A 24655-nucleotide genomic window follows, 5' to 3' on the forward strand; every position below is an offset into this window, starting at 1 on the left:
TTCTGGGCGCTGCTGAGCAAACCAAGGAATGGAAACTGAAACCAGGCTCAGGCTGCCTGGTCGCTCAGAGCCTGAAGGCGTGCTCTGGCACAGCTCCTCCTGCCAAAGATTTTGCAAGTTTTGTAGAGGTGGCCACAAAACTGCGAGGGCCGGAGGCTGGACGAGGATTTCTGCAGCGGAGAAACGCTGGGCGGCGAGTTCCTCGCTGCACCAGCAGCCGAGAAGCATTTGCAGAGCTGGAAGGGGGCACGTGCCCTTTCTGCCCGTCCATCTGCCCATCCGCCTCCCCAGACAAGGAGTGACCAGCACAGAGACAGAGCAGGTTCAACCCATTTCTCTTCACGTCGTGTGGCAGCTGGCTGCGGCCCTGCGCTGCGTCAGGTTGTGCTGTGAAAGCTGCTCCGCATGCCCAGAGAGGAGCTCAGCGAGACAGCGGCAGGAGGGGGCTCAGGTAACCCCTTGCCTGGGGATGCTGGGAGGAGCAAGCGTGGGAAAAGAGAGGGGTAAGGGGGTAAAAAGGGCCGGTCGCGTGTAAATAGCGCGTGAAATAGCGTGTGTGCTCGAACCCATGTGTGCGAGCGTGTCAGCGCTAGTGAAGATCAGGCCAGCTCAGTCCCAGTTGGATCCAGGGATGGGGTGACAGCTGCATCCCCACTTTTGGCTGTTGGATCCAGCACGATGTGTTTTCCTCCAACACATTTGCCCTCCTCACCGCTGCTGGCAGGCCCCGTCCTGCGTCCCTGCGCTTCCTGGGGAGCACATGCATTTAACAGAAGGGTGAAACACCCCACAGCCGCCCCCAGCGCTGACGCAGCCCTGCTACAGCGGCCGGAGGAGCCTGTTTATGACCATTTGCCGCCTGAGTTACTGCAGCAGCTCAGGGACCAGACGGGAACAAGAAACGATCGATCGTAGCGTGAGGGACGTTTCACTCCAGGCAGTGCTGGGGGGTTGGCATGTCTCCACCCCACCAGCCAAAAGCAGAAAAAAGAGGGGCTTTGCTGGAGAGCTGGGAGCTGCTAAATCGGGGCCCAGAAGGAAGAGCAGGAGGCCGAGCTCCAGGCCGATCCTCACCGGCCCAGGCCGGCTGCAGCGGGCATCCAGCTCTGGGCTGGAACTGGCCATCGGCTCCGCGAACGGCCTCCCCAGGCCCCCGCAGCGCAGCGGGCTGGGCCGCCGGACGCCTCCCGGTGCAGGGCACCGGCCGAGCTTCGGGCGGCCCGGGGAGAGCGGAGCGCCCGCCCGCTCCCGCCGGCAGCGGCCCCGTGCTGCGCTTCCCCCGTCCCGGGAGGATGCCCGGCGGCCCGGCCCGTTCTCCGGCAGCGCTGCCGCCCGCAGCCGCCCAGGCCCCCGGCAGCCGCGGCGGGGCGGGACCCTGGCGGGAGCCGCCCGGTGGAAGGCGGCCGGAGCCGCTGCCGGCCCCGCCGCGGCGGGATTGGCCGGGCCGGGCCGGGGCCGCGCGGGGGGCGGCGGCGGCGCCGCCCCAGAAAACGAAACTTGGCGGCTCGGCGGAAAAGCGAAACTTTGCCGGGCGGGAGGCGGCGGCGGCGCGGCTCGGCGGAGCGGGCGCTGCGGGTGCCGGCCCCCGTCGCGGTCCCCGGCCCGTCGGTGAGTCGCTTCGCCGGGGCGGGCCGGGGTACCGGGGCTGGGCTTGCGGGGGGCTCCGGTGCGGGCGGCGCGGGGGGGCTCCACCTGCCGGGCCGGGGGGATGGTGCACTGAGGGCTGCGGGCCCCGCTGCAGCCTCCCGCTGCGCCCCGATCTCCCCGAACCCCGGTGCGCCCCGACCGCCCCTGGGCACTCACCCCCACTCCTCCCGGTGCACCCGGGACACCCTACCCCTTGGTGGTCCCGGTCCTCCCCGCGGTGCACCCCGGCCATGCCCGCTCCCCCCAGTGTCCTCCGGGTCCCCCGGCCATGCCGGCCCCCGACCCCCGCTGCCCCCTGCGCAGGCCGGGGCCCCGCCCCCTGCCCGGGGCCCTCACCTAACGGGCCTCATTTGCATTCCGCTGGCCCTTCGCCACGCCATTGGTCCATCCACCCGGCTCGTTTGCATATCTACCCGGGAGAGGCGGGAACGAGCGGCAGTTCATTTGTATATAGGCCCCGCCCAAGGGTCGGCCCCGCCCAAGGGTCGGCCCCGCCTCCGCCCCGGGCGGTGCAGGTGAGGGCCGGGGCTGCGGCCTGCGGGGTCTGCCCGGCCCCGGCCCCGGCCCCGGCCCCGGCCCCTTCTCGGCGCAGCCCGGGGGAACGGGGCTCCCGGCCTGTCTGGCGGGAGCAGCGCCCTGCAGACCACCGGGCTGCCGGGGGCAGGGAGCGGGGCCTGCCAGTGATGCCGCCAGGGCCCGCCCTGGCAGCAGGGTATGGCTTGGCCTGTGCCCGGGCCTGCTCGGCTGCGCTGCCCCCGCTGTGCCCTGCCGGGTCCGGTGCGTTCCCAAATGCCTTTAATTATAAAAGGTCTCCGCGCAGAGTGGAGTAGCTATTTTTTAGTTGTTTATTTTTTTAAGGTTTGTGGTTTCCCCCCAGGCTGTGCGCTGGCGCAGCTGAGGGATGCGGCCGCTCGCTTGTGCGCAGCTGGCGGGTGAAGTCCCCGTGACTGAGGGCCTTGCTCTTGAGTATCACAGTTTGTTTCCTGAAAATAAAACCGGAGCCGGGCGGAAGGTTATGTGACAAAGGTTCATTACTTCACATTAATATTTGTATTTCTCTTTCTGCCCCATCCTTTTCTCTCTCTCTGTGGCTCCAAAAAAGCTTATCGGAGAGTTTGCGGCTGGGAAGCATGAAGTGCCATGTGTGTCACTTTGTTTCTGGGGATGATTCTCCCAGTTCTTGCAGCAAATGCGGGGCCCAGCTGGCTCCCGTCGCCAGCGCTGGGGACAAGGATTCAGGTAGGAGGATGCAATGCGGGGTGACCTGGGGGACACCGTGCGGGGGGCTGGCTGGAGCACAGGGCTGGTGCGCCCTGGGGCTGTGCAGTGACCAGTGGCTGCGGGTAGCCGCTGGTTCTTGTGTTAGCCCTGGTGCTTGCGTAGCTCTGGGCTGCTCTGCTCTGGCCAGGTCATTACCTGCTGCTCTCATCTCAAACTTCCCTTGCATTATTTGCTAGAGATGGAGTTTTCCTCGCTTTGCAGTGACTGGTGGGGAGCAGAGAGAGAAGCTGACACTTCCTACACACATTTTCCACGCTCAGATCTCCAGTGTTGAACTAGTTTCCGTTTTGCCAGTGCACTGGTGCTGTTCTTGTGGAATGCTGTATTGCAAAGACCAGTTGTCCTGGTTTCAGCTGGGATAGAGTTAATTTTCGTCCTAGTAGCTGGTATAGTGCTCTGTTTTGGATTTAGGATGACAGTGGTGCTGATAACACAGGGATGTTTTCATTCCTGCTGAGCAGGGCTTACACAGAGTCAAGGCCTTTTCTGCTCCTCACCCCCACCCCACCAGTGAGTGGGCTGGGGGGGGCACAAGATGTTGGGAGGTGACACAGCTGGGACAGCTGACCTCAACCGACCAAAGGGATATTCCATACCACATGGCGCCATGCCCAGTATATAAACTGGGGGAAAGCTGGCCGGGGGGCTGCTGCTCAGGGACTAGCTGGGCATCGGCCAGTGGGTGGTGAGCAATTGCATTGTGCATCACTTGTTTTTTATATTCTTTTATCATTATTGTTATTTTCCCTTCCTTTTCTGTCCTATTAAATTGTCTGTATCTCAACCCATGAGTTTTACCTTTTTTTTTTTTCTCGATTCTCTCCCCCATCCCACTGTGGGGGGAGCGAGTGAGCGGCTGTGTGGTGTTTAGCTGCCTGCTGGGTTAAACCACAACACCGGTCTAGTCCCTCTTGAACTAGAATTTCCTATCTTCAGCTTATTGTTAGGTTTAGAATTCACTGCCTGAACTTCTGTTTGACAACAAGGTAATTCTGCCTCTGTGAACTGTAACAGAATCAAGTACACAATTAATGCAGTGACGCTGGGGGAGATATTTCCTAATCCTTTATTTGCTTAAAGAGAGTATGACCTGGGCCACCAGAACTGCTTTTGGTGTGTTGATAGGAAGAAGTAGGATCCTATAAGAATACAGTAAATCAGAATCAGCCTGCTGTAGTCCTGGCAAGATCAATTCTTAGCAAACCCCTCTGCAATCCGGAATGGCAAGGTAACAATCCCAGGATCTCCAGGTCTTAAATGCTGTAGGAAAAAACATCCAAAACATCTGTTCTGGTGGTCCGAAAGCTTTGTCCCTGCCTCTGGCAATGATTAAAGGTGGTGGAAGGAGTTGTAGTGCTTTACCAGGTAAATATGCTCTCTGTCTGGGGGACCAGGGAGTTCTACAAGTAAATGTGTACAGGTCAAGCCCTGTCAACAGAGGAGTCACTGAGGAGCAGGAAAAGCTCAGGGAAGAGTTTAAACACTTCAGATAATGGTGTGGTAGTAAATTGGATGTGAAACAATATTGCAAAGGGTGCCTGCTTCAGGTACCAAACAACCTGCTGTCATTAAGCATGGTGCAGCCTTTGGGCTGTAATACTCAAAGGGGCTGTGAGCTATCTTCACCTTGATTTTTGTGCTCCTGCTCCCAAAAATACCCAGAGGAAATCAGTGTCTTTTGGTATTGGTTGATCTCCACTCAAAGAGGTTAAAAGCTTCTGCTCTCAAAATCGGGGTAGAGACAGTGCTGAAGAGCCTGTACGACAGGTCTGTAGAAGGTGGAGATCTGCTCTGATGCCTGATTCAGATCTGAGCTGACTTTTCACAGGTTTTAAGGACTGGATAAAACTGTTGAAGATAAAAAGGGAGTTTCCCATGCCTTCCTGGACACAACACTCAGCTGCAAGGTAGAGGTCACGCAGCCAGTCCAGAAGGTTGAGAACGCTGAGAAGTGCCACTGTACTGTCACCGCACATCTTGAGGGTCCTTGAGCGTTTCAACAGGCAGTTGTGGTTCCCAACAGTAGCCAGTACGTGTTAGCTGGAGGTAGTATAGAGAAAGATCAGGACCTCAATACAGCGGTTTTTTAATGATTCTGCTGCTGACTGCAGGGGCCTTGGGGAGGGAAGGAGGCTGTGCTAGAGATGGAGGATGGTGTCATTGCTAGTGGTAGCTGTTGAAAAGGGAACAACAAAACAGCTCCTGTGTGTTCAGTTGATACATTTAGTCAGCAGCAGACCCTGCTTGCTCACCACCAGCTGAGAACTGTTTTCTTTCCTGACTCTCTAGTTTAACAATGAACCTTGCCTCCATTGCAGAAAGAAGAGAGGTGAAGCTCGCTCCAGTCCCTGATACAGGAGCAGAGCCTGGAGGAGATGTGAAGGGGGAAGGTGCTGACGGGCCTTCTTCCACCACTGAAACAAAGGAGGAGCAGGGAGGATCCGTGATGGAGAATGCCAGAGCTCTGATCAATACCTCAGAGACCACACCTGAATGCACTGCAGGTGGGCCTCCTTCCTTTACTGAAACACAGGAGGAGGAAGAGGGAGCATCGCTGCTGGAGGGTGTAGTGGTTCCAAGTGGCACCTCAGAGACCACACCTCAGTCCATGGCCGGTGATTCTTCTTCTAAGTCACAAAAGAGGGTAAGGCTCTTTGTCGGTGCTGAGGAGCAGAAGTAGCTGGTAACTTGTTGCGCTCTCTTTTGTAAAGCAATGAGGCTGGGCTGCGTCACCACGAATCCCTTTGGCCTGCATCTGGATGCTGCTGCCTGTGTTCCTAGGCAAACTGTAGATGTATTTGCTTACGTTAAGTGTTGCGTATGCGGACAGCTGATGTGCTGAGCAGTACAGCTCCCCCTGACAGTACCTTTGCTGCATTGAGGGAAACAGTACAGAAGTCAGCTTAGTAATTGGTCTGATCTTGTTAATGAGCATCATGCCCAGCGCTGCTCTGTGTTCCTGCTGAGAAAGTCTTGAATATTAAAAATACAGCATTCTCAAGAGTTACTTGCATTTCACCTACTATAGAAGATGGTAGCTGGTCTTGTCCCTTCTCTTCCTGATCATTCTCCATTAACCCAGTGTAGCAGGAAGATGTTGGTACTAGCTGCAGTGGAGGGGGTGACAAAGAATTTTTATTCGACAATGAATAACATTGTGTTGTTCCTTCTTTTTTTTTTTTAACAGAAAAAGAGGAGGAGTAAAGCAAAGAAGGGTCCTTCCAACTCCAGGGAGCAGGACTCTCTGCCTTCTCTAAGCACAGCACCAGCTCAAGCCACAGAATTGCCTGATACATGTGTTATTCCACAAGAAATCCAAACCCCAGGCAGTGAAATAGCGAAACTGAGTGCTGATTTAATTGCTGGTGACAGTGGAGGCGCACATGAAAGCAACAGGGCGTTGGGTCTCTTGGGAAAGGAAGCTGGAAGTCTGGAAGCAGTTGCAGAAGGCAGTCACAGCAGCGTAGATGTGGTGACCCCACCAAAGCAGAGCAGCACGGAAAATGTGGCTGCCCCATCTCCAAGCTCTGCAGCCCCAAAGGAGAAGGCGGGGGGTGGAAGTACCACAGGGTGCGGAGCAACGGTCAGGAGTAACGTGGAAGGGAGCAGTTGTGCCCCTAACGCTGGCCAAGTCCCAGAAACCAGACCAGATTCCCAGTCCTCGGGTAAGAGTAAGAAACTGGCCTCAACAGGGGAGAGAGCGAGCATTTCCTCTGGGTTGTCCCCTGGTACAGGAGCACCTAAAAGTAAGCCTGTGACTCCTTGTGCTGAACATCAAAGTCAAGACACAAAGACTCCACCTGTGGTCAAAAGCTTGCAGGCTGGGAAGGGTAAAGAAGACACAAGCCAGAAAGTGAGCTGTTCGACTTCCAAGGTAAGTGTGCGAGTGAACACTCTGGTGAGTATTTGGTTGAGCTGGGCAAAGTTTCCCGTTATAACTGTGATTCTTTTGTGCTGTCAGTAAAGCTGAAGACCATGAGGCTGGGGATATGGGGAGAAAGCAGGGAACATTATGAAGTGCTTCTTTATCGAGTTTTGTTCTCCTGTATGGTAGTTCTAGCACAGCTCTCTCACTGAGTGGTTGCTCAGTTACTCCCGGGAGCTATGAACTTGTGTCTTCTCCAGCCAGCTCTGTTGGATCTCCTCTAACGAGGAGATCTTCATGCTTTGTAGGTGTCTGTGCTCCACTCATGGACAGGCCTGTGAAGCTGTAAGTTGCTGTTGGTTATCTTTCATTTTCTTTATGCTCCATCCTCTGGGGACCTGTGGCTTATTGACCTGACTTCTTGCCAATGTGTTTGGGTTGGATTCCTCTTGCAATCGTGCGCTGTTTTCCTTAACCAGTAGCTTCCCTCAGTGAGGGATTAGTATTTCTAGAAGTATGAAGCTAGCTGGTATGCTGTGATTTCTGGATATTCCTAGTTGTCTGAAAAGATGTTGGATGTTTCTGCGGATGTTGTACTTCCAGGGTCTCCTGTTTAATTGGGCATTGTCTGTGTTCCTATCGCAGAATGAAGACACAAAGGAGAAAAAGAAGACCCCAAGGGAGAAAGTGCACGAAGTAACTGAGAAGACAAATCAGACCAAAGGACCTGAGGCTGCTAGAAAGGATGATGCTTCAGCCGTAACAGACAGTCGCAAGGACAAAAAGCAACAAAGGAACCAGAAACCCGTGGATAAGATTATAGAAAGGTGAGAACACCCCTGCTGCCCCCCAGCATTCTTCACTTACAGGATTTGGTGTGAGGACTAGAGGACTCCAGACTGAAGCAGGGCATTGAAGTACTAAGATTAGGTCTGCATGGATCTTGGATACGTGGATATAGAATTGCCTTAAAACTGAGGTGAACTCCTGCTCGTGCAAAAGAGAGCCAATGTTTAATCGGGAGTTGCAGCACAAGTAATGTGGTACACTTGGTACTTGAACCTTTCTGAGTATCTGATGAATAGAAAAAAGAGATTGCCCTCTTATTTCTTACTCTTATGAGCGACATGTGCTTCACACATGTAACTCTTTTAATGGTGTGAAGGGCTGTTTTGATTAGTATGACTCATTTTGCTTAATGTGTATGACCTGGAAGAGGGATAAAGCTTAGCCATTTCAGGTGACTCTGCTGGGTGAGGTATTTCTGTTCGCTTACCAATGCAGTGACCCAGATGCACGTGGCCAGAGCATTTCATGCTGCTTTTAGGAGCCCATTTTACTTTTTTTGCACTGGGCTTTACACTAGGCCTGCTATGTATCAGTTTGAGTGAACTGCTGACAGAGCATCCAGTAAGCTAATGACTCAAATCTTATTTGTTGTTTTTAATGATTTGTGCAATTTAAAAAAAAAAAAAGTAAAAATTAGAATTCTTTCTATTTTCCTTCTAATTCTTTCTTGTAGTTCTGTGAACCGAAGTGATGGTGTTACAGTATATTTCCATGCAATATTGTCCAAAGACTTCAAACTAAACCCTGAGACCCATAAAGTGTTCATCAGGGCTGAAGGGATTTCTGGCTATGCAAACTGGAAGGATAACATTTGTGAGCTGAACTGCACCAAGTAAGTACCCTCTGGAGTCACACAGAGGCACAGGAGTGTCTTGGCTCTGGAGCACAGGATGCAATGTGGTACTTCGTTGAATACGTAAGGCTGTCGCTATATGTCCATAGGTGGGTATTGCTGCAAAGGGTTTTCATAGTGGAGATAACTATTCTAAAATTTTAATCATGAACAAATAATCACCAGTCCTATTAAAAATGGAGTGATGTGTGGAAAAGGAAGTATATAGATCAGCTGACATGTCCTTTGCCCTCCTTTGCTGTGTTTTGTGTTTCCTAGGCATCTAGAACAACATGGATACCTCATTGAAGGCACTGTAATTCTTGCAAAAGAAAATATGAATAAACACATTCCTTACAAATATTGGGTTACCTGTGGTGAAGGGGATTATGAATTTATTTACAAGCGTCCAGAGTTAAGTAATTATGTGAATCGCTGCTTATTCATAAGAGTCCACTTGCTCAACAATGGAGGTGAGCTTTTCTGACTGGATCTGCATATTGGGATGATCCATGGTTTTTTTTGGTGGGATCTCTTAATTTCATATGGACTAGCATTATTATTAGACAGCACTGTCTGAAGTTGGAAACTTAATGGGTCAGCGGGGGTATTTCTGTGGACAGCTGAAAGAGTGAAGGCATGCACAAATGAGTGTTTGTTTTTCAAATGATTGTTTCCCTGTGTTCTCATCTGTGTTGCTTATTCTAGAATGGCATCAGTATGATGATATTGTGTGTGCAAAGCCTTCTATAGTGAAAAACTTTTGGAAGACGCTTTCTGGCAGTAAAAACAAAGACGTGGTGGAAGGGAAGATAATAGCTGCAAATACTATGTTAGAAAATATCTTCAGCATTCTTGAAACCTGGAGTCCCGACAACCTGAGAAACTTCGTCTTCCAGCTGCGACAGTTTTATGTTGTTACAAGAGACCCACAGATATATGATGGCGGTGCAGTGCCATGGACAGAGTTAAACTTTGGCAGCCAACAGGTAATCTGTTTTTCTTTTAACAGATACTAGAAAACAGACATTCAGTTACTAAACACAAACTTTAATTCTGCTGTTGACCTTCTTGGGTTAACTTTACTTTTCCAGTCAAAAAGTTCAGATGTGACAGAACCAGTGGGGATCCTTTCCCGGGTGACTGCCACTGTCTGCCTTGGGAACTTCAGTCACACCTTTGCAATTAGGCGCTGTTCTGAATATCCCATGTTGGTCAGCAGCAGAGCTGTGATGTGGTGACTTCTTACTTGAGTGGGTTTTGTGTCTGGATATTAATTTCCTAAGCCTGGCCCTTTAGTTTTGCTGCCAGTCACTCTGTTGCCAACTTCTCTGCACCCATCTTGGACTCCAAGCCTGCCTTTTTTTTTTTTTTTGAGACGAGCTCCTCCTGGTCCTTCTAAGCAGTGATGCAGACAGGGCTTCTGGAGTCCTAAATTTCTTACCTGGCCATAATTATGAAATATGGCAGAAACGTCACTTTGTCTTTTTGGGGGCTTTGGACCAGTGTCAGGGCTGCTCATTTCTAACTCTCTGCAGCCTCCCTCCTCCTGGTGATGTGGGAGAGGCCACAAGATGGCATACCCGCCCAGCTCAGCAGAGCCCACGGGTGTTTCATGTCGCTGCTGGTTTTCAGAAGGGTGATTTTGGTATCACCAAGCACCACAGTACTATGGACCCCCTGGATGTGATTTCAGAGTAGCTTTTGGGCGCTGTGGGTAAGGACAGAAAGCTCTCCCCTTTCGCTGACTCCCAACCAAGCCTGAGCCCGCTGGGAAGCCGGAGTCTGCTTGTGGCATGCGATGGTGACATAAGGCAGCGTTGGGTGTACAACTGCTCGGCTCACCGGTTCCCTTCCTGACATCTGCCCCAGCCCCGTGATGCTCCCCAGCTCTGCTGGGTGTGGGAAGGTGCAGCAGTGAGTGGTGGGCGCTGGTAGCACAGAGGGGCACGAAACCGTCACAGGTACTGGGGTACCGCGCCTGATGTGCTGGTGGTGGTCAGTACCGTGTGTGCTTTAGATCCCGGTACCACCGTGGTGCTGGGGGGTGTACAGGGCTATCGAGTGTCCTCACTGTAACCAGCAGAAGAAAGTGGCTTCAGAAGAAAAAGACTTGTTGGGGAACTAATGCTGTGGTTGGTTTGTTTCTTCTCTTCCTTATCCTAGGTGAATGATTTGCTGCTAAAATATATGAGGAAAATAGCTCGTCCTTTCCTTGCAGCAGAAAGTGCAAATGCATCGCAGGAGAACATAGTAATAAAAAGTAAACTAGCTCTGGGGCTCACCATTCTCACAGTGGTTGAAGAGTTGGAGCTGCCGGCATTTAAAAGCGATCTGGCTGACCTGTGTAGGCTCTTGTGCTTGGATAAGGTGTCACAACAGGCCATATGGGATGAAATTAATGATATCAAAAAGGCTTTTGCAGCAGTTGCTAGGTATGTATGTTACTGGAGCACTTACAAGGTAACTAACTGGGCTGGTTTTGCTGCAAGCGTAGCACCCTGTGATAAAGCAATAAGGGATTCAGCTCTCTAGTGTCAGAAAATCAGAAAAAAAAATCAGATTTGAAGGGATCTTTGGAGGTCTCTGTTCCAACCTCCTGCTCAAAGCAGAGCTAATGTCCAGGCAAGGTTGCAGTGGAGTTCTGACAAACTCCAGGAATGGAGATTGTACAACCTCTCTGAGGCCCTCTTACACTCACTTACCTTTCTTGATGTGAACAATGTTTTCTTTTGTCCAAACAGGATTTCCCTTATTGCAACTTGTCACTGTTGCCAGAGTAGTAGATTGAGTTAAAACTATTGTTTTTTCTTTATATATAAAATCTTATTTGTTATCCTTTTCTGTCAAGCAGCTTCTAGCTTCTTACCTTTTGTTAGTTATACTTATAAACCTCAATGTTTGGGATCATCATGTATTTACTCCTTTAAATTTAAATGCTGTATTTTGATTCTTGTCTCCTCTGACGTGCATCATTACACACGTTTTTTGTTGATTTTTTTCCTCAGAGTGCCTGCTTATTAGACTGTTATCTAACTGCTTATCCGGCACTCAAATTTCTAGTTCTTCACTTGCACAGCTGCAGCTATTAAATTTCTTTTTGGAGGCTTTTTTAGTACTTCAGCCCAACCAAGGAGGCCGAGAATTATCCTTAGAATGCCTGGCTCTGTGCATCTGTGTCACTCGATCCCTGACTGAGCTGGGGGGGCTCACGTGGAAACTGTAGATAAAGTATTGGCACTTCTTAGCGCTATATTAGTAGGGTTTGTGCAGAGAGATTCAGGTAAGATTTACAGCTTTGAGCCTTAAACTTTTACCGTATATACTCTTCAATGACCATAAGATTGAGCTAAAAGAATTATCAGAAGTTATTTGAAGGTACATCGCAAGACTGAGATGAAGACTTCCCCCACTCCCCCCCCCTGCCCCCCAAGGACATTCTTGAGTCCTGTAAAAAGAAAGCTATTCTTTTACAGTGGGTGTTTCTTTTGTTTTTTTTGTTGGTTTTTTTGTTTTTTTTTTAGTTTGAAGGTTTATCTGACAAACTTGTGCCAGAGATGCATTGATGACCAAGTAGACCAGTGGGTGTGGATTCTTCCTCTTCTGCATTTCTTTGCTGCTCCTTTGCAGCATGACCACTTGTTGATGGAAGAGGATGCGTGGGCAGGGCTGGAAGGGCTTCCATTTGCTGAAACAAGGAAGAAGCAAGATGGGTGAGTTTTCCAGAATTACCAGTTGTATCCAGTGCCTTGACATTGTAGTTGTTGGTGGTCACCTTCATCTCTTTTTTCTAACTCTCTTGTTTTTAAAAATAAGAAACGTAGCATGTTGATGGTGGATATTTGGGATACATGAACACAGACCATATTGGCTGCTCAGAGCCTATGGTGTACAGCAAAGCTGTGCAGTATATTACTGTTCAGACACAAGCAACCCTTAATTCTGCAAGCCGTGGAGCAGCTTGTGTGGTTGGTGATGCCTGGCGTGAGTTAAAGCAGCTCATGATATGTGTTGTGCAGAATCTGAGCAAGACCCGGAGTTTATTTTCCTTGAGTGCTTCTGCTCAGTAGTTTGGCACTGCTTCTGTGATTACTGGGGTCTTCTGCCCATCTTCAGCTGTAAATGAAAAAAGCAGAGGAGTGAGAATAAGAGCTTGATTTTGTTTTGTCTTCCATCCAGGGTTCCCCTACTGCAACTAATGAAAGAAAAGAAATACTTGATGGAATTTGATAGGACTCTAGTCAAGTCCTGGATCTGTGTGCTGCCCCTGGAGAGCCTGGCTGAATTTATAAAAGACTTCTCCAGTGGTTTGTTAACTACTCTTCAAGGTGTTTCCTACAGATTAGAGAACACTGACCTTTCGTGGAACAGTTTTAAGGTTTGTCTTCTGGCAGCTTTACCCAGCTAAGGGATAAAGGCTGAAATTGGGCTGTAGTGTGCCTTTTAGCAGAACCGACTGTCACTGAAGGGAATGTGGTTGGTAGCAAGTCAGAGCATAAAGAGCTTAAAATTTATCAAAAAGCAAAAATAGTTGCTCTGAAGTAGGAGACTCCTAAGAGGAGGTATCTGTAGCAAAAAATGTCATTGGCATTGATGAGAGAAGGGTCTGCTTATCTGGATTTGCTTTTAGTTGCTGATGGCAAATATTTTAATCCTGAGATCCTCAGACGGCTGCCTGAAACTTTTTGCACAGCTCTTGGGGGTTTGGGTGAGGTGCTGCTGGTTTGAGAGATTTTCCTGCCTGTTGTGAAAACACTTTTATTTGTATGAGGACAGCAGGAACTGGACATTGCAACTAATAATAATAATAAAAAATTTTAAACCCCTAGATTGTAAGAAGTGCAGGTTTTGCATGTACAAATAATAGCCACCTATATGTTGACTCTGACATCCAGTAAATAATTTTTTCAGTTTTGTAGCGTATTTATAAAAATGTTGGAGAAGGCATGGAAGAATACTGAATTCCCTCTTTCACAGCATGCCTTTAACAAATGAGAAACCAGTCTGTAAAATTCCTTCCACAGTTTAATATTTCTGTCTTTCAATTCTTAGGTAGTAGAGAATCTTCTAAAGACACTGCTGTGTACCTTGGATGAGAAACAGGCCAGGTAACTGAAGTGCACTTTTGTGAGAGCATCGTCCTCTTTATTTACGCCATGCCTGTGGGGTGGGGTTATGCTTGTAACTTGAATGTGTGCATTGAAATCTGTATGAATAAAAGAATACTGTATTTCTATCCCTCTGTCAGATAGCAACATTTTCTTTAAATCCATCTGAGGGAGGGATGGTTAGTTGCCACACTGTATTGAATTTGGTGAGGTTGTGGTGTTCCCCCCCCCCCAGTAGAAAATAAATTCTTCCTCTTTATTCCTGTCCTTCAGAGGTCTGGAAGCTCGCTCTTGGCAGTCCTGCTTGATATGTTGCCTCAAGCTGCACAAGAGGATCTGCAAGTACGTGAAGTGGGGGGGGTCGTTCATAATTCCTGCCACTTCTGCCATGATGATTTCGAAGGTTGCCAAGCTTCAGCCCACAGCAGTGAGTACCAAGGAACCATTCATGGGTTGATATGAGCAAGATATCTAGAAGTATTACAAAAATGGTACAACAGATTTGTTTTAGATCATATCCATTCTCAATTTGGAAAACTTAATACTCTAAATTAACCAAGATTGTGGTACTTTCAAAGAGTTGTGAAATCATTTAATGATTTTGATTCTTCTTACTGAAAATAAGGTCAAATGCCTAGGCTGGCTCTCATGGGTTTTGTTTTATGTCTGGTTTTTTTTCTGTTAAACATATTCCAGGAAGTAAAGACAACATAAGCGTTCTTAAGCACAATTTGTAAGCATTGCATTTTCCCAGCCTCCTTCTATCCTTTATTAAAGTAGTGGTGGGTCTCTGTTGCTGGGCATGTTTGTGCTTTGGATGCATTTAGGCAGTCTCTTTTAGAAATAGTTATTTAAATCAGTTGTACGTTGCTCTCCTGCTTGAACTGTTCTTGTGTTTTTTCCTTCTCCTGTGTGTCCAGCAGGTTCCAAGAGATGATGTGCAGGAAGTTCCAGTGGTGGAACGGTTCAGTGAAGCTCTGAGAGACACTCGAACCTGGTTCAGAAATGTTTTAAACCAGAACTTATTGAAAGAATACCTGGACCATGTGACATTCTCTTCTTGTTGGGAACTTCGGGTTTGTCATCTTCTAATAATATGAATAAAAATGTGTTTTACTGTAGCTTAACCATATAGTCTTTAGTCTAATGGCTCTTTGCTGGGAACTGTATTGGCTGTGGCTGGGTAAGGAATGAGATGGGGAGAGGCAGTACAGACTACAAGCTGAGAAGCTGCATTGTTTTAAACGCTATTGGGCTGAAAAGCAAAGGGCTGTAATTAGTGCTGCTCAGCTCACCATGTTTCTCCTTTTTCTCGGCTGTTCCAAGAGGCATTGCTGGGTTGAGGAGCTGCCCCTTATTGGCATTTAGCTGGAGCTGTTGTCTTGCTCACCCTGTATGTCCTACTGACCTTCAGGCCTTCCAGCAGGCAAAGCACAGAGCAGCCCCTTTCAGTCTGACTCACTCTGCTCCCAGCCCTCCCTGGGACAGTTTCCAGCATCAAAGTGGAAGTTGTTCATCCAAATGTCTCCTTTAGCAACTGGGACATTTTGACACTGTTTGGGCTTAAAAGCTGCCTTTTGCAGCTCTGGGAGTGCTCTTTTTTTTTCCTGGATGGAAACATTTGAAAGGACTGCAGACTGTCTGAGGAGTGTGAGGCCTTTTAATTTCCTTATTTCCTGATTTAATTTCTTTTAATTTCCTTATTTGAATGTTAAGGCTCAGCACTTAGTGTTTTGGGTTTGTTTGCTTCTCACCTGCAGGCCTGGGATGAATTTGTGAAGATCATCTTTCCAGATGAACAGTTCACTGAGAGGTGGAAGAAGACTTTACTTACAGATCTGGAGAGAAGAATTCAGGAGGTAGGGGAGGCTACAGGCAGCCACGGCGTGCTGGTGGGCCAAGTTCAGAGCAGATAAACAGTCTTCTACTGTGCTTAGAGAATAGCTTCTAGAACCTGAACGGGCACGTGAAAACACTGTGGCTTTGGTCATAAAAATAGCTATTGCTGTTATAAACCATGTTCTGGAGGCTCAAAAATTGGACATGAAACTGTACCATGCTGTATTCTTGGTGTCAGACCCCAGTAGCGTGCTAGCCTGGCTGCAGTGCTGGTCTGTTTCTAGCAGTGATTGATACCCTGATGCTTTAAAGGAAGCTGCACCTTTTGAGCAATTACCACCCCTATAGTTTTTAAGAAACAGTGGGTGTAAAGTAAGCCCGCAAGGACTTACAGAAGCAAAGCTGGCGCTTGTCTGTTTTCATTCATTGTGCAGAAATTGTGTTGTCCAGGCTCCCAAATGCACAGCCAAATGTGTAGGTCCTTTCTAAATTGAGTTTGTATATCTTCTTATCTCCTTTCTATGCCAGTTGCAAAATTCTTTAAGCCACTGATTTTCATGGTATAATCAGGAAACAAATATTTCCTGGTGGAAGCTTGGCTTGGAGAGATGCATATTAGGTAACCACACGTTTTAGATGGAAAGATTTTCCAAGCATTTCTTTGTGTTTTCTCTCTCTTCCAGGCCCTGATAAATGGGCTGATGCTTGGCTCCACTAGGAAACTTAAATTTTTTGACTTAGTTCCTTTTATTGTCTTAATAGCAGCACTCCTTCATGCTTTCAGAAGAAACACTTTGGAAATTTTAGATTGATAAGAAATCTCCCTTTTGCCCTATAGGAGCCTCCAGTTAACCAAATCTTAGTCTACTGCTGCCAGCACTACCAATTTACACAACTCGACTCTTCCATTGACTGGTGTTTCCGTAACTGTGCCACAGAGGCTGTGACTGTGGCTTGCCAGGTATTGTATTTTCTCTCAAGGTAGGAAAAGGAAAAGTCAAATTTCCTGTTGCATAGAAATCCTGTTGCATAGTATAGGGACGTGCATTGTGGTAGAAGGAGAGTTGCACATTCAGTCTCTTATTGCTTGAGTTGCTGTGGATTGTTTAAGTTTGTTAAACCAACAACAAAAAAAATTGACAAGAAATCAGGAAATGAGGATCCACTTACAAAGGGTCCATGAAAAATACTTCTATTGCTTTTGCCACTGTGGCTTCTGGTGTCAGTCACGTCATACGGCTTTTTTGGAATATGCCTCAGCACTGGAGGTGTGACTTCTTGACATCAGTGCCTGATCCTGAGACAGATGGATGCAGTACAATCCAAAACACTGATGCATTCCTCCCTTCTGTCTTGTATGCCTTGTGCAGACTCAGAGCAATCTCCTTGAGAAGATATCTTCCTACAACATGGGCCAGTTCAGCCAGCTTGTATCAACTATTATTGTGAAGTCATGGCCAATCAAGAGTGGGCAGTCTGAGCATAATTTTGATAAGATTTTGCACCACGTGCTTACCTGGCCTGATGTCAAACATATCTTCAGCTTTAATGGTATGTCTGTTAGATATAGGAGTCTATGAAAAGCTGTTCTCTGCCTTGCACTCCCACTTTGCAGAGCAGCAAACAAATGTATAAAAATTGTCCTGTTCTCTTATTCCCTATCTCAAAGCTCAAGGTATTCAGCCTGTTTTTGGAGAGGAAGGGCTAAGGAGAGGGAGCTGGTATTCCTCTTGTGCTAATCCGCTGCAGCCAATTCAGGATTTGTACTGGACTGCTGAACCTGTAGCTTGAGTGGATTTGTAGAACGTAACTTCTTTCTCTGAGAAGTTCTAATAAGTTATTGCTACACAAAAATGCAAAAGTGTTTGTCATGTGAATGGATCAAAATGGCTTGTGTTTCCTCCACAGGTTTTGTGTATGGGCTCTCTGTGGGAAGGTTTCTGAATTGCTCTCCTGAGATCCTGGCTGTTTCTGTTCAGAAAAACATGTGGGGTTGGGGGGTGGTGTGATGAGTTCACAGGCTTTTGGGGAGGGATTCAAATGGGAAATGGAAGGACTCTGTATCATGACACTGAATAGTTATTGATTCTGCCTAGTTTTTGTGAAGCAGGGCTGATCTAGTTTTTACATGCTTTGTTTCTGGAACAGGAACGAACGCAAAGCTCCTAGAAAAACTTACAGATGAAGCAAAGAATATAATGGCCACAGCAGGTTCTGTGTTTACGAGTGTCACCGATGACATCCAGAGAGGGTGCATCCTTGTGAAACATCTGGAAGAGATTTTCCAGCATGAGAAACAGTTCATCTGTATCTGGGAGATAAGTAAGAACACCATTCAAAGGTGGCATTGTTGGCTTATGGCATCAGTGTAGTGATCGATGGCCTACTCTGTTAACCTCCTTCAGTGATTAGTAATGCTAATTAGGTGCATCAGCAGTTAGCAGTGCTGCCCTTGTCTTTGTCCTTTATGTGGAGCTCCCAGCTCCAGTTTGTGTTGTCTGCATTTCACTGTGGTGTTTGTGACTCTGCAAATCCAAACCTGAGTTATGGGTGCAGGGGGTGGGAAGTGTCTGCCTTGTGACTACAGATGAGTTTTCTTTCAGAGCACCAGCAGCCGTTACAAGACAAAGAACTACTCCAGAGAGAACTGAAAGAATTGCTGCAGAGGAGGCAAGAAGAAGTAACACTTCTCATAAAAGAGAAAAAAGCAATAAGAACCTTTCTGAGCATGTGTAGGAAGGTGCAGGCATCTGTGAAAGGTACTGTTTTGGGGGAGCGATTTGAAAGTGGCAACTCCAGAAAACATAATTTTATTTGAAAACGACTAGGCCTTGTAAATAAGGTTTTATTCTAAACTACAGCAAGGATGAGGAGGGGTGGGGGAAGTAAACCTAGAGCATTTGAGGGACCGGTGAGTGCTTATGCATCACATGATATGTGTAGGGGTCCACGTGCCCAATAGCGTTTTGCGACCTGGCGGATTAGATGAAGTAAGCTGGATGCAGGGTAGGCATCTGATCTATCTCTGACCTATTTCTCTGTTTTAAAGTGGATGTAGGTGAAGTGGAATTTCAATACTTGGAAGATCTTAGCTCAAAAAGACTAAATACAGTTGTGAATGTGGGAAAGAGACCCCTGCAGACCTACTACAGGTTGAGCCCAAAGCTGAAAGAATTTGCCCAGAAAATGCACTCTTTTAAGGATAGCCTGATCTTCCAGCAGTTCTGGGAGGAAGCAGCGCAGAAGGCAGGAGAGGAGTATGAAAGTTCAGAAGAGGAGGAGGAGAACAACATTGTTCCTGCATTGGACCTAGATAATGTTTTCAGCAGTCTAATCTCCCCTTGTTTTGCGAGCTATGAAAGGTTGTATGATGATCTCAGATCTGGAAGTCTCACACTTTCTGCAGTTGATACAATATTTCAGGAATTCACAAATCATCCTGAAGGTATCAAAACTGAACTAAATACCATATGTAAGCTTAGACCTGGAGAAGTCACAGATTGGGTTGATCAGCGATTTCAGCAGATCCAGCAATACCATGAAATGCATTTAACTTTTGATGCTGCGAAGATCATTGCCAATGTCAAAGAGAGTTTAAACCTCTCTGGTGACTTCAGTATCCTGGAAAACTTGTTGGACATAGTAAGTATCCACTTCTTCAGCTCTGTACTGTCAGGGTGTTGGCTAGAAAGCTTGGGTAAATCTGAACCTTCCCGCAAGTCTATCCCAGTCTGTCAAGAGCCATTCCTTATCCCAAAATGCTTATTTGAGATAAAAATTAAGTGTTCAAATAAAGTGCTTTTGTGTAATCTTTCTTAAAAGAGAGAAGATGGTGGTATTCTGTTTGGGGTGTGGCTTTGCAGAGGGCTTTCCTTTCCCTGCTGGAGAATGGGTTGTATTTCCCATTTCCAGACTGAATGTTTGTTTGCACCGCTTGCTTTGTAGACAGAAAAGCTTGAATCATACAAGACACAAAAGCTGGACTCCATCAGCCCTGAGCTTATGCATGCCAAGACACTGCTGCAGGGGATCACGGTGAACCGTCGTGGGTGTCTGAGGGAACTGGCCCAGCAGAAGGAGTTTGTCTGCTGGGTCAGAGAAGCACTGAAAGGTGTGTGCTGCTCACCAAGGAATTAGGCAAATAGTACTAGAAGGGAGGCCAGTTTGAGTGGGGGCAGAAGGAATGCCATGTCCCTGACCCATCTGCTCCTTTGTGCCTTCACAGCTTCTGGTATTGATAGTTACAAGCATCTCTTACGGGTTTTGGTGTGGAACGTGCTATGAAGTAGTCCCTTTAAACGTGCCCATGCCACTGTAGTCTCGTGCAGCACGCAGTAGCTACCCTGCCCAATAGCTGGGCTCGCTCTGAAGGTTTGTAATAGCTGCCACTAGTCAGTTCAGACCAGTTATTTAAGAGAACAGAGGCCATCCGTTTAACAGGACGGCAGCAGTCTGAGTCGTGTGTCTGCCAGCCCACTTGTCTTCCATGCACAGAGACACATCCTTTGTGCTGCTTCCATCCTGGCTGTGAATCTGCTGTTCGTGCAATGCGGAGAAAAGCCAGTGCCAAGGATGTCATTCATGTGGATGAATCGCCTAGTGAAGTTGCTGGCAGGATGGGTGGAGGGAAGTTGCACAGGAGATGCAGTTCAAAGGCATTCTTTCTGCATCTTCTGTAAAAGGTGGTGATGTGGAATTGCATTAAAGCGGCCTCATTTGTTGTTCATTCATGTGTTTATCTCATTTAAGATATAAATGAGCTGAAGGTATTTGTAGACTTGGCCTCCATCTCTGCTGGGGAGAATGACATGGATGTGGACCGTGTGGCGTGTTTCCATGACACTGTGCATGGCTACTCTTCCCTGCTCTACGAGCTTAGGCAAGAGTCGGGGTTTGAGGACTTCATGTGCTGCTTGAAGAAGCTGTGGCGAGCCCTGGACAGTGATGAGAATCTTCCCAAGAAACTGGTGAGTTCTGCTGGAGCAGGTCCTCTCTGCATCCTCTTGTGTTTCTGCCTTCCAAGAGTGGCTGGAAGATTGACTGCACAGGGCAAATTGCACTTGTGTGGGGACATCACACCAGCTCTTGTTATCGGAAGAAAAATATCTTTATGTTTCTGTGGCACAAAAATTCACTGCAGCAACTGTAACTGGTATAGCATGGATTTCTCCAGAGCACTGCTGAGACTTTCAAGTGTGACATGGTGTAGCTTTGCTCTTGCAAGAGTCTGAATGATGATGCAGAAGAGGGAAGGCAGATGGCTGGGAACTGTCTTATTCTTTGCAGCAGGGCATGTTTCTACAGCAAGAGGCATTGAAGGACTGTGGGCTCTGTTTGTTTAGCCTCCCATGGTGTTGTAAAGAACAGCTGTGCAGAAAGATCAGGCTGTGGCCCGTAGTCATTCCTTTCTTCCTTCCCCATCCTGAAACTCTTATGCCAGCCCAAGCTGTTTGTCCTGGACACAGATGTAATATTGCAAAGAAGCGCCAAGTCAGAGCGATTAGGTAGTGCTGTGTCTTCTCTTCCCACAGTGTGCTTCAGCTCAACACTTAGAGTGGTTGAAAACAGTGAAAGAGAGCCACGGGTCTGTGGAGCTCTCGTCGCTGTCGCTAGCAGCTGCCATCAACAGCAGAGGAATATATGTTCTCAGAGCACCAGCTGATGGCCAAAAGGTGAGGCTGCTTGGCTTTCCCTCCCCTCCTGCAGGTAACGCTGCTGTCATGTTGGCGACTGTCAGCAATGTGCTGTAGCTTTTCTCCCACTTTGCACAGTTCCTTTTTGGGAGCTGCTGCCTCCTAAGTGCTCCCCTTGCTGGGCATAGCACTGCCTCAGGAGTGGAACCTCAGTGCATATCAGTGCTAATGACTTGTTCTCTGGCAGGTTTCTTTGGACAATGTCCTGCACTTCACCCTCCCAGGGAGCTCTAGGGATAATGAAGCGTCGTGGAAATACTCTCTGGCAGAGCTCCGTGAACTGCAGAACAAACTGATGCTCATGTCAGCAAAGGGAGAGCAAGGCTTGGAGGTGGAGAAGTTCTCTGAGGTCAGATTTCAAACCCAGTGGGTTACTGATGTTGAGGCTGGGGTTGGATTTTGCCTTGAATATCAGCCCTTAAGACTGTGATTTACAGCTGAGTTGCTGGGGATGAATAGTGGCAGGCAGATAGATGTTCCTACCTCTGGTTCCCTGTTAAGGTGGAACTAAGCTGGAGACTGGACAGTGGACTGGTACCCTTGTCCTCTGGCTCCACTGGGGATGGCTCCTGGCCAGGAGGGTTGCTGTGCTTTTGTAGCAAGCTGTGGATTCCTTACTGGCTTCCTGGGGATACCGCTGTTAAAAAGCCACAGAGAGTCTTTTGTTACCGTAGAAGGCCTGACACACCTGGCTTGGGACCAAAGCCTTTATTTTGATTGAAAGTCTTTCCTGTGGTTTCATGACTGAGACTTGTCTTGGTAAATCAGCTTAGTTTTTCTTATCTCTCCTCTATCCTCACACAGATCTTTTCCAATGTCCAAAGACTTGCACAGGCCTTTATAGACCTTTATTCATCTGGGAACATGCTCTTCCGCTCCTGGCTTGCTCATGTGTATTGTTCACCCAATAGAGAATCATGTGTTCTTATAGACTTCTCTTTGGGACTGATCCCAGTGCTAGAAGGGCAAGGAGATGTGTCAGCTGTGCTCCCAAGCCTCTGCAAGACAATGGAGAGTTTCCTGGAGAGCTGGAAAAGCTTCATGTATGAAAAACGATTCCAGCATTTCTACCTGAACTACTACACTGCTGAGCAGTTGGTCTATTTGTGCACAGAACTGGGGCAGGGGATGCCCAGCCAGAGTGCCCTGATGATGCTTTCATTCCTAAAACACAACTGCACCAAGCAGGATGTCCTTAGAGCCTCCAGCAGTGAGGTGCCTCCCAGCTCAAGGAAGGTTATTTCTGACTTCCAAGTGATGCTGGATGGGGGGAAGGACCTGACTGCACAGCTGGAGTGCATCTGGGAGTGCTACATGAGCAACATGAGCTCCTTCCTTCCGAACTGCCTGGATATTGATACGCTTGGTGGGTGGCTGAAGAATCTGGCCAGCTGGGAGAGAGAGCGTGTCAAACGAGACTTTCCACAGGATCTTCTGTATGTTGGTCAGCCCAACCTCATCATATGCCCTCGCTCTGAGGTGCTCACGTCTGCTTTGGCTATTTACATGAACAGCCCCAACCAGCCCCTTCCCGCTTTTGATGAAGTTCTCCTGTGCACTCCTCAGACCACTGCTGAGCAAGTGGGGCTCTTCCTCAGGAGGTGCCTCAGTCCCTGCAGCAGAGACGGGAAAATTTACACCATGCTGTACGCAGATGAGCTGAGTTACGATGTCAGCTGCAGAGCAGAGGAGCTATTCCAGCACCTGCAGCACTACAACAGCACCTATCGCCTCGTCATTCTGTGCAACTGCGAGAGGGAGCACAGCTACATCCCTTCTGTCTTCAGCCAGTACAAAGTGCACATGATACCCCAGAGGCCACTAGCTGAAATCCAGCAGTACCTTCAGCACCACTACAGAGTCGCTCAGCCTTCAAGCTCAGCTGCTTCTGTGTTCAAGGACAATATGTGTGTTGGGATTGTGTCCTCCAAAAGAGCTGGCGTGGGTAAGATGTCACATGCAAAGCGGGGTCTGTTAAAAACCAGAGTGGGGTTCACCTTGCCAGGTTTTCTGCTCCAGTCATAAGCATCTAGTCAAAAAGAATGATTCAGACTCTAGTCAGTGGAGTGAGGTGAAAGCTGTAAGGACAGCTCATCTTGTCCTGAGATAGGCATCCCTACAGATGGTTCATCTTGCTAATCTGACACCTGTCTCTTTCTACTGACTTACATCATTAACATAAACTAGATAGCTAATGCTGAATAAGATGAATCTGACCTCCCGAGGTTAAAATATGCCTGTAGGAAAATATATGTGAGATGGGACAAGGGTTGTAAAGCCTGCCTGTTTGTCTTGCATAGGAAATGATTGTTGTCTGTCTCTTAATGCAAAAAGTTAGAGGGCATTAAGTAAAACTACTTGGCAGGCTGAAAAGCAAACAGAAGACGGTGGTTCTTCAAACAGTGCTTAGTTAAATTGTGGAACCCAAAGCTTTACACAGGCTTAAAAAGTGATTAGATATAGTCATAAGAGAAACATCCATCAAGGGCTATTAAACACAAAGATGCTATCTCTGACATTGGAGTTCCTGAGATGCAAATCACTGAGAAAACACTGGGAAGGAGTTGCTGTGTGTCAGGTGTGTTCTTACCCTGTTCCTTAGTTGTTGTCCCCTGTTAGAGACTGGTAGTCCAGCAAGTGCTCGGCTGTCCAGCTGCGTGTGTTTCTTGTGTAAGCTTTTGAGTCTGAAGTACTTCTAGTGCATGCATACAGGAGCAACATCAGACCTTGCTTTTTCCTTACAGCAGCCATTCTTGGGCTTTGATAGAGTACCACCCCAATGAAAAAGGCTGGGCTCAAAAGGGAAAGCGTGCTACGTTGTTTTCCAGCGATTAGTGAGAAAATCCAAAACAGTTTTGGTAACAAATGGCATCCTTTGTCAAACTTCAGAAACCCAGGGCAGCTCTTGGGTGTTATCTGTGAATGGCTGCTGCCTTAGCTTCAGTCTGGAAGGCTATATAAACCCTTTTTTGTTGTGTTACAAACCTTTCATACTGCTGAGGGTGAGTCTGGAGCTTCCAAAAGGTTGGAAGAGACAGCTTTACCCAGACACCCATAACTGGGAAGTATTTGTGGAATGAACCTACCACAGCCAGCTCCTTCACTACATACGGCATAAAGGGTGTGATGGGATGTAGCCAGTGGACATAGAACGTTTTCCATTCCCCGTGCTAATCTGGGGAACAGCAGATGCAGACTGCAGCCAACCGCAAACAACAAACCCAAGTCATTGGCATTGCCTGAACGCTGGCAAAATTAATTTCTACAGGATAAGATAGGAAACTTGAGGGTGCTTTTATCTTTGACAAAAGCCATTCCCTCCCCACCATGTTTTGACTCTAGAAACAACCACGTAGTAGAATAGATTCAAGTCCTAATAAAAAGTAAAGCCTTTCCCAGGTAGTCTAAGCAAAACAAGCCATGTGGATAATGACAGCCTTCAGTAGCCAACAACAGCAATGGCTTTGATTACAAATGGCTTTGCTCTAACCAGATTTAGTCTTTTGTCTTCTGGAATGCCTTTCAGGAAGGTTCAGAGATC

General features: G+C 47.9%; 1 protein-coding gene across 5 annotated transcripts in view; it reads left to right on the forward strand.

The window, feature by feature from the left end:
* The first annotated feature begins 1490 nt into the window (after positions 1 to 1490).
* Positions 1491 to 24655, forward strand: part of RNF213 (ring finger protein 213) — a 54744-nt gene continuing 31579 nt past the window's right edge. For 2 of the 5 annotated variants that reach the window (XM_072881618.1, XM_072881622.1), the window contains exons 1-25: positions 2170 to 2424; positions 2750 to 2886; positions 5247 to 5572; positions 6116 to 6802; positions 7439 to 7620; positions 8316 to 8474; positions 8754 to 8947; positions 9183 to 9463; positions 10641 to 10909; positions 11999 to 12187; positions 12654 to 12852; positions 13527 to 13582; positions 13856 to 14009; positions 14503 to 14658; positions 15343 to 15441; positions 16260 to 16382; positions 16792 to 16972; positions 17570 to 17743; positions 18025 to 18180; positions 18471 to 19063; positions 19367 to 19532; positions 20171 to 20388; positions 20953 to 21093; positions 21302 to 21463; positions 21919 to 23059. In XM_072881618.1, the coding sequence (XP_072737719.1) occupies positions 2778 to 2886; positions 5247 to 5572; positions 6116 to 6802; positions 7439 to 7620; positions 8316 to 8474; positions 8754 to 8947; positions 9183 to 9463; positions 10641 to 10909; positions 11999 to 12187; positions 12654 to 12852; positions 13527 to 13582; positions 13856 to 14009; positions 14503 to 14658; positions 15343 to 15441; positions 16260 to 16382; positions 16792 to 16972; positions 17570 to 17743; positions 18025 to 18180; positions 18471 to 19063; positions 19367 to 19532; positions 20171 to 20388; positions 20953 to 21093; positions 21302 to 21463; positions 21919 to 23059 (6115 nt within the window). In that variant the 5' untranslated portion in view covers positions 2170 to 2424; positions 2750 to 2777. Of the gene's footprint in view, positions 1609 to 2160; positions 2425 to 2749; positions 2887 to 5246; positions 5573 to 6115; positions 6803 to 7438; positions 7621 to 8315; positions 8475 to 8753; positions 8948 to 9182; positions 9464 to 10640; positions 10910 to 11998; positions 12188 to 12653; positions 12853 to 13526; positions 13583 to 13855; positions 14010 to 14502; positions 14659 to 15342; positions 15442 to 16259; positions 16383 to 16791; positions 16973 to 17569; positions 17744 to 18024; positions 18181 to 18470; positions 19064 to 19366; positions 19533 to 20170; positions 20389 to 20952; positions 21094 to 21301; positions 21464 to 21918; positions 23060 to 24655 lie in introns of those variants that run through there. The other 3 variants (XM_072881620.1, XR_012045428.1, XM_072881621.1) reach the window with 3 other exon arrangements.

Source organism: Ciconia boyciana, chromosome 16, assembly GCF_034638445.1.
Source record: "Ciconia boyciana chromosome 16, ASM3463844v1, whole genome shotgun sequence".
Taxonomy (NCBI): Eukaryota; Metazoa; Chordata; class Aves; order Ciconiiformes; family Ciconiidae; genus Ciconia; species Ciconia boyciana.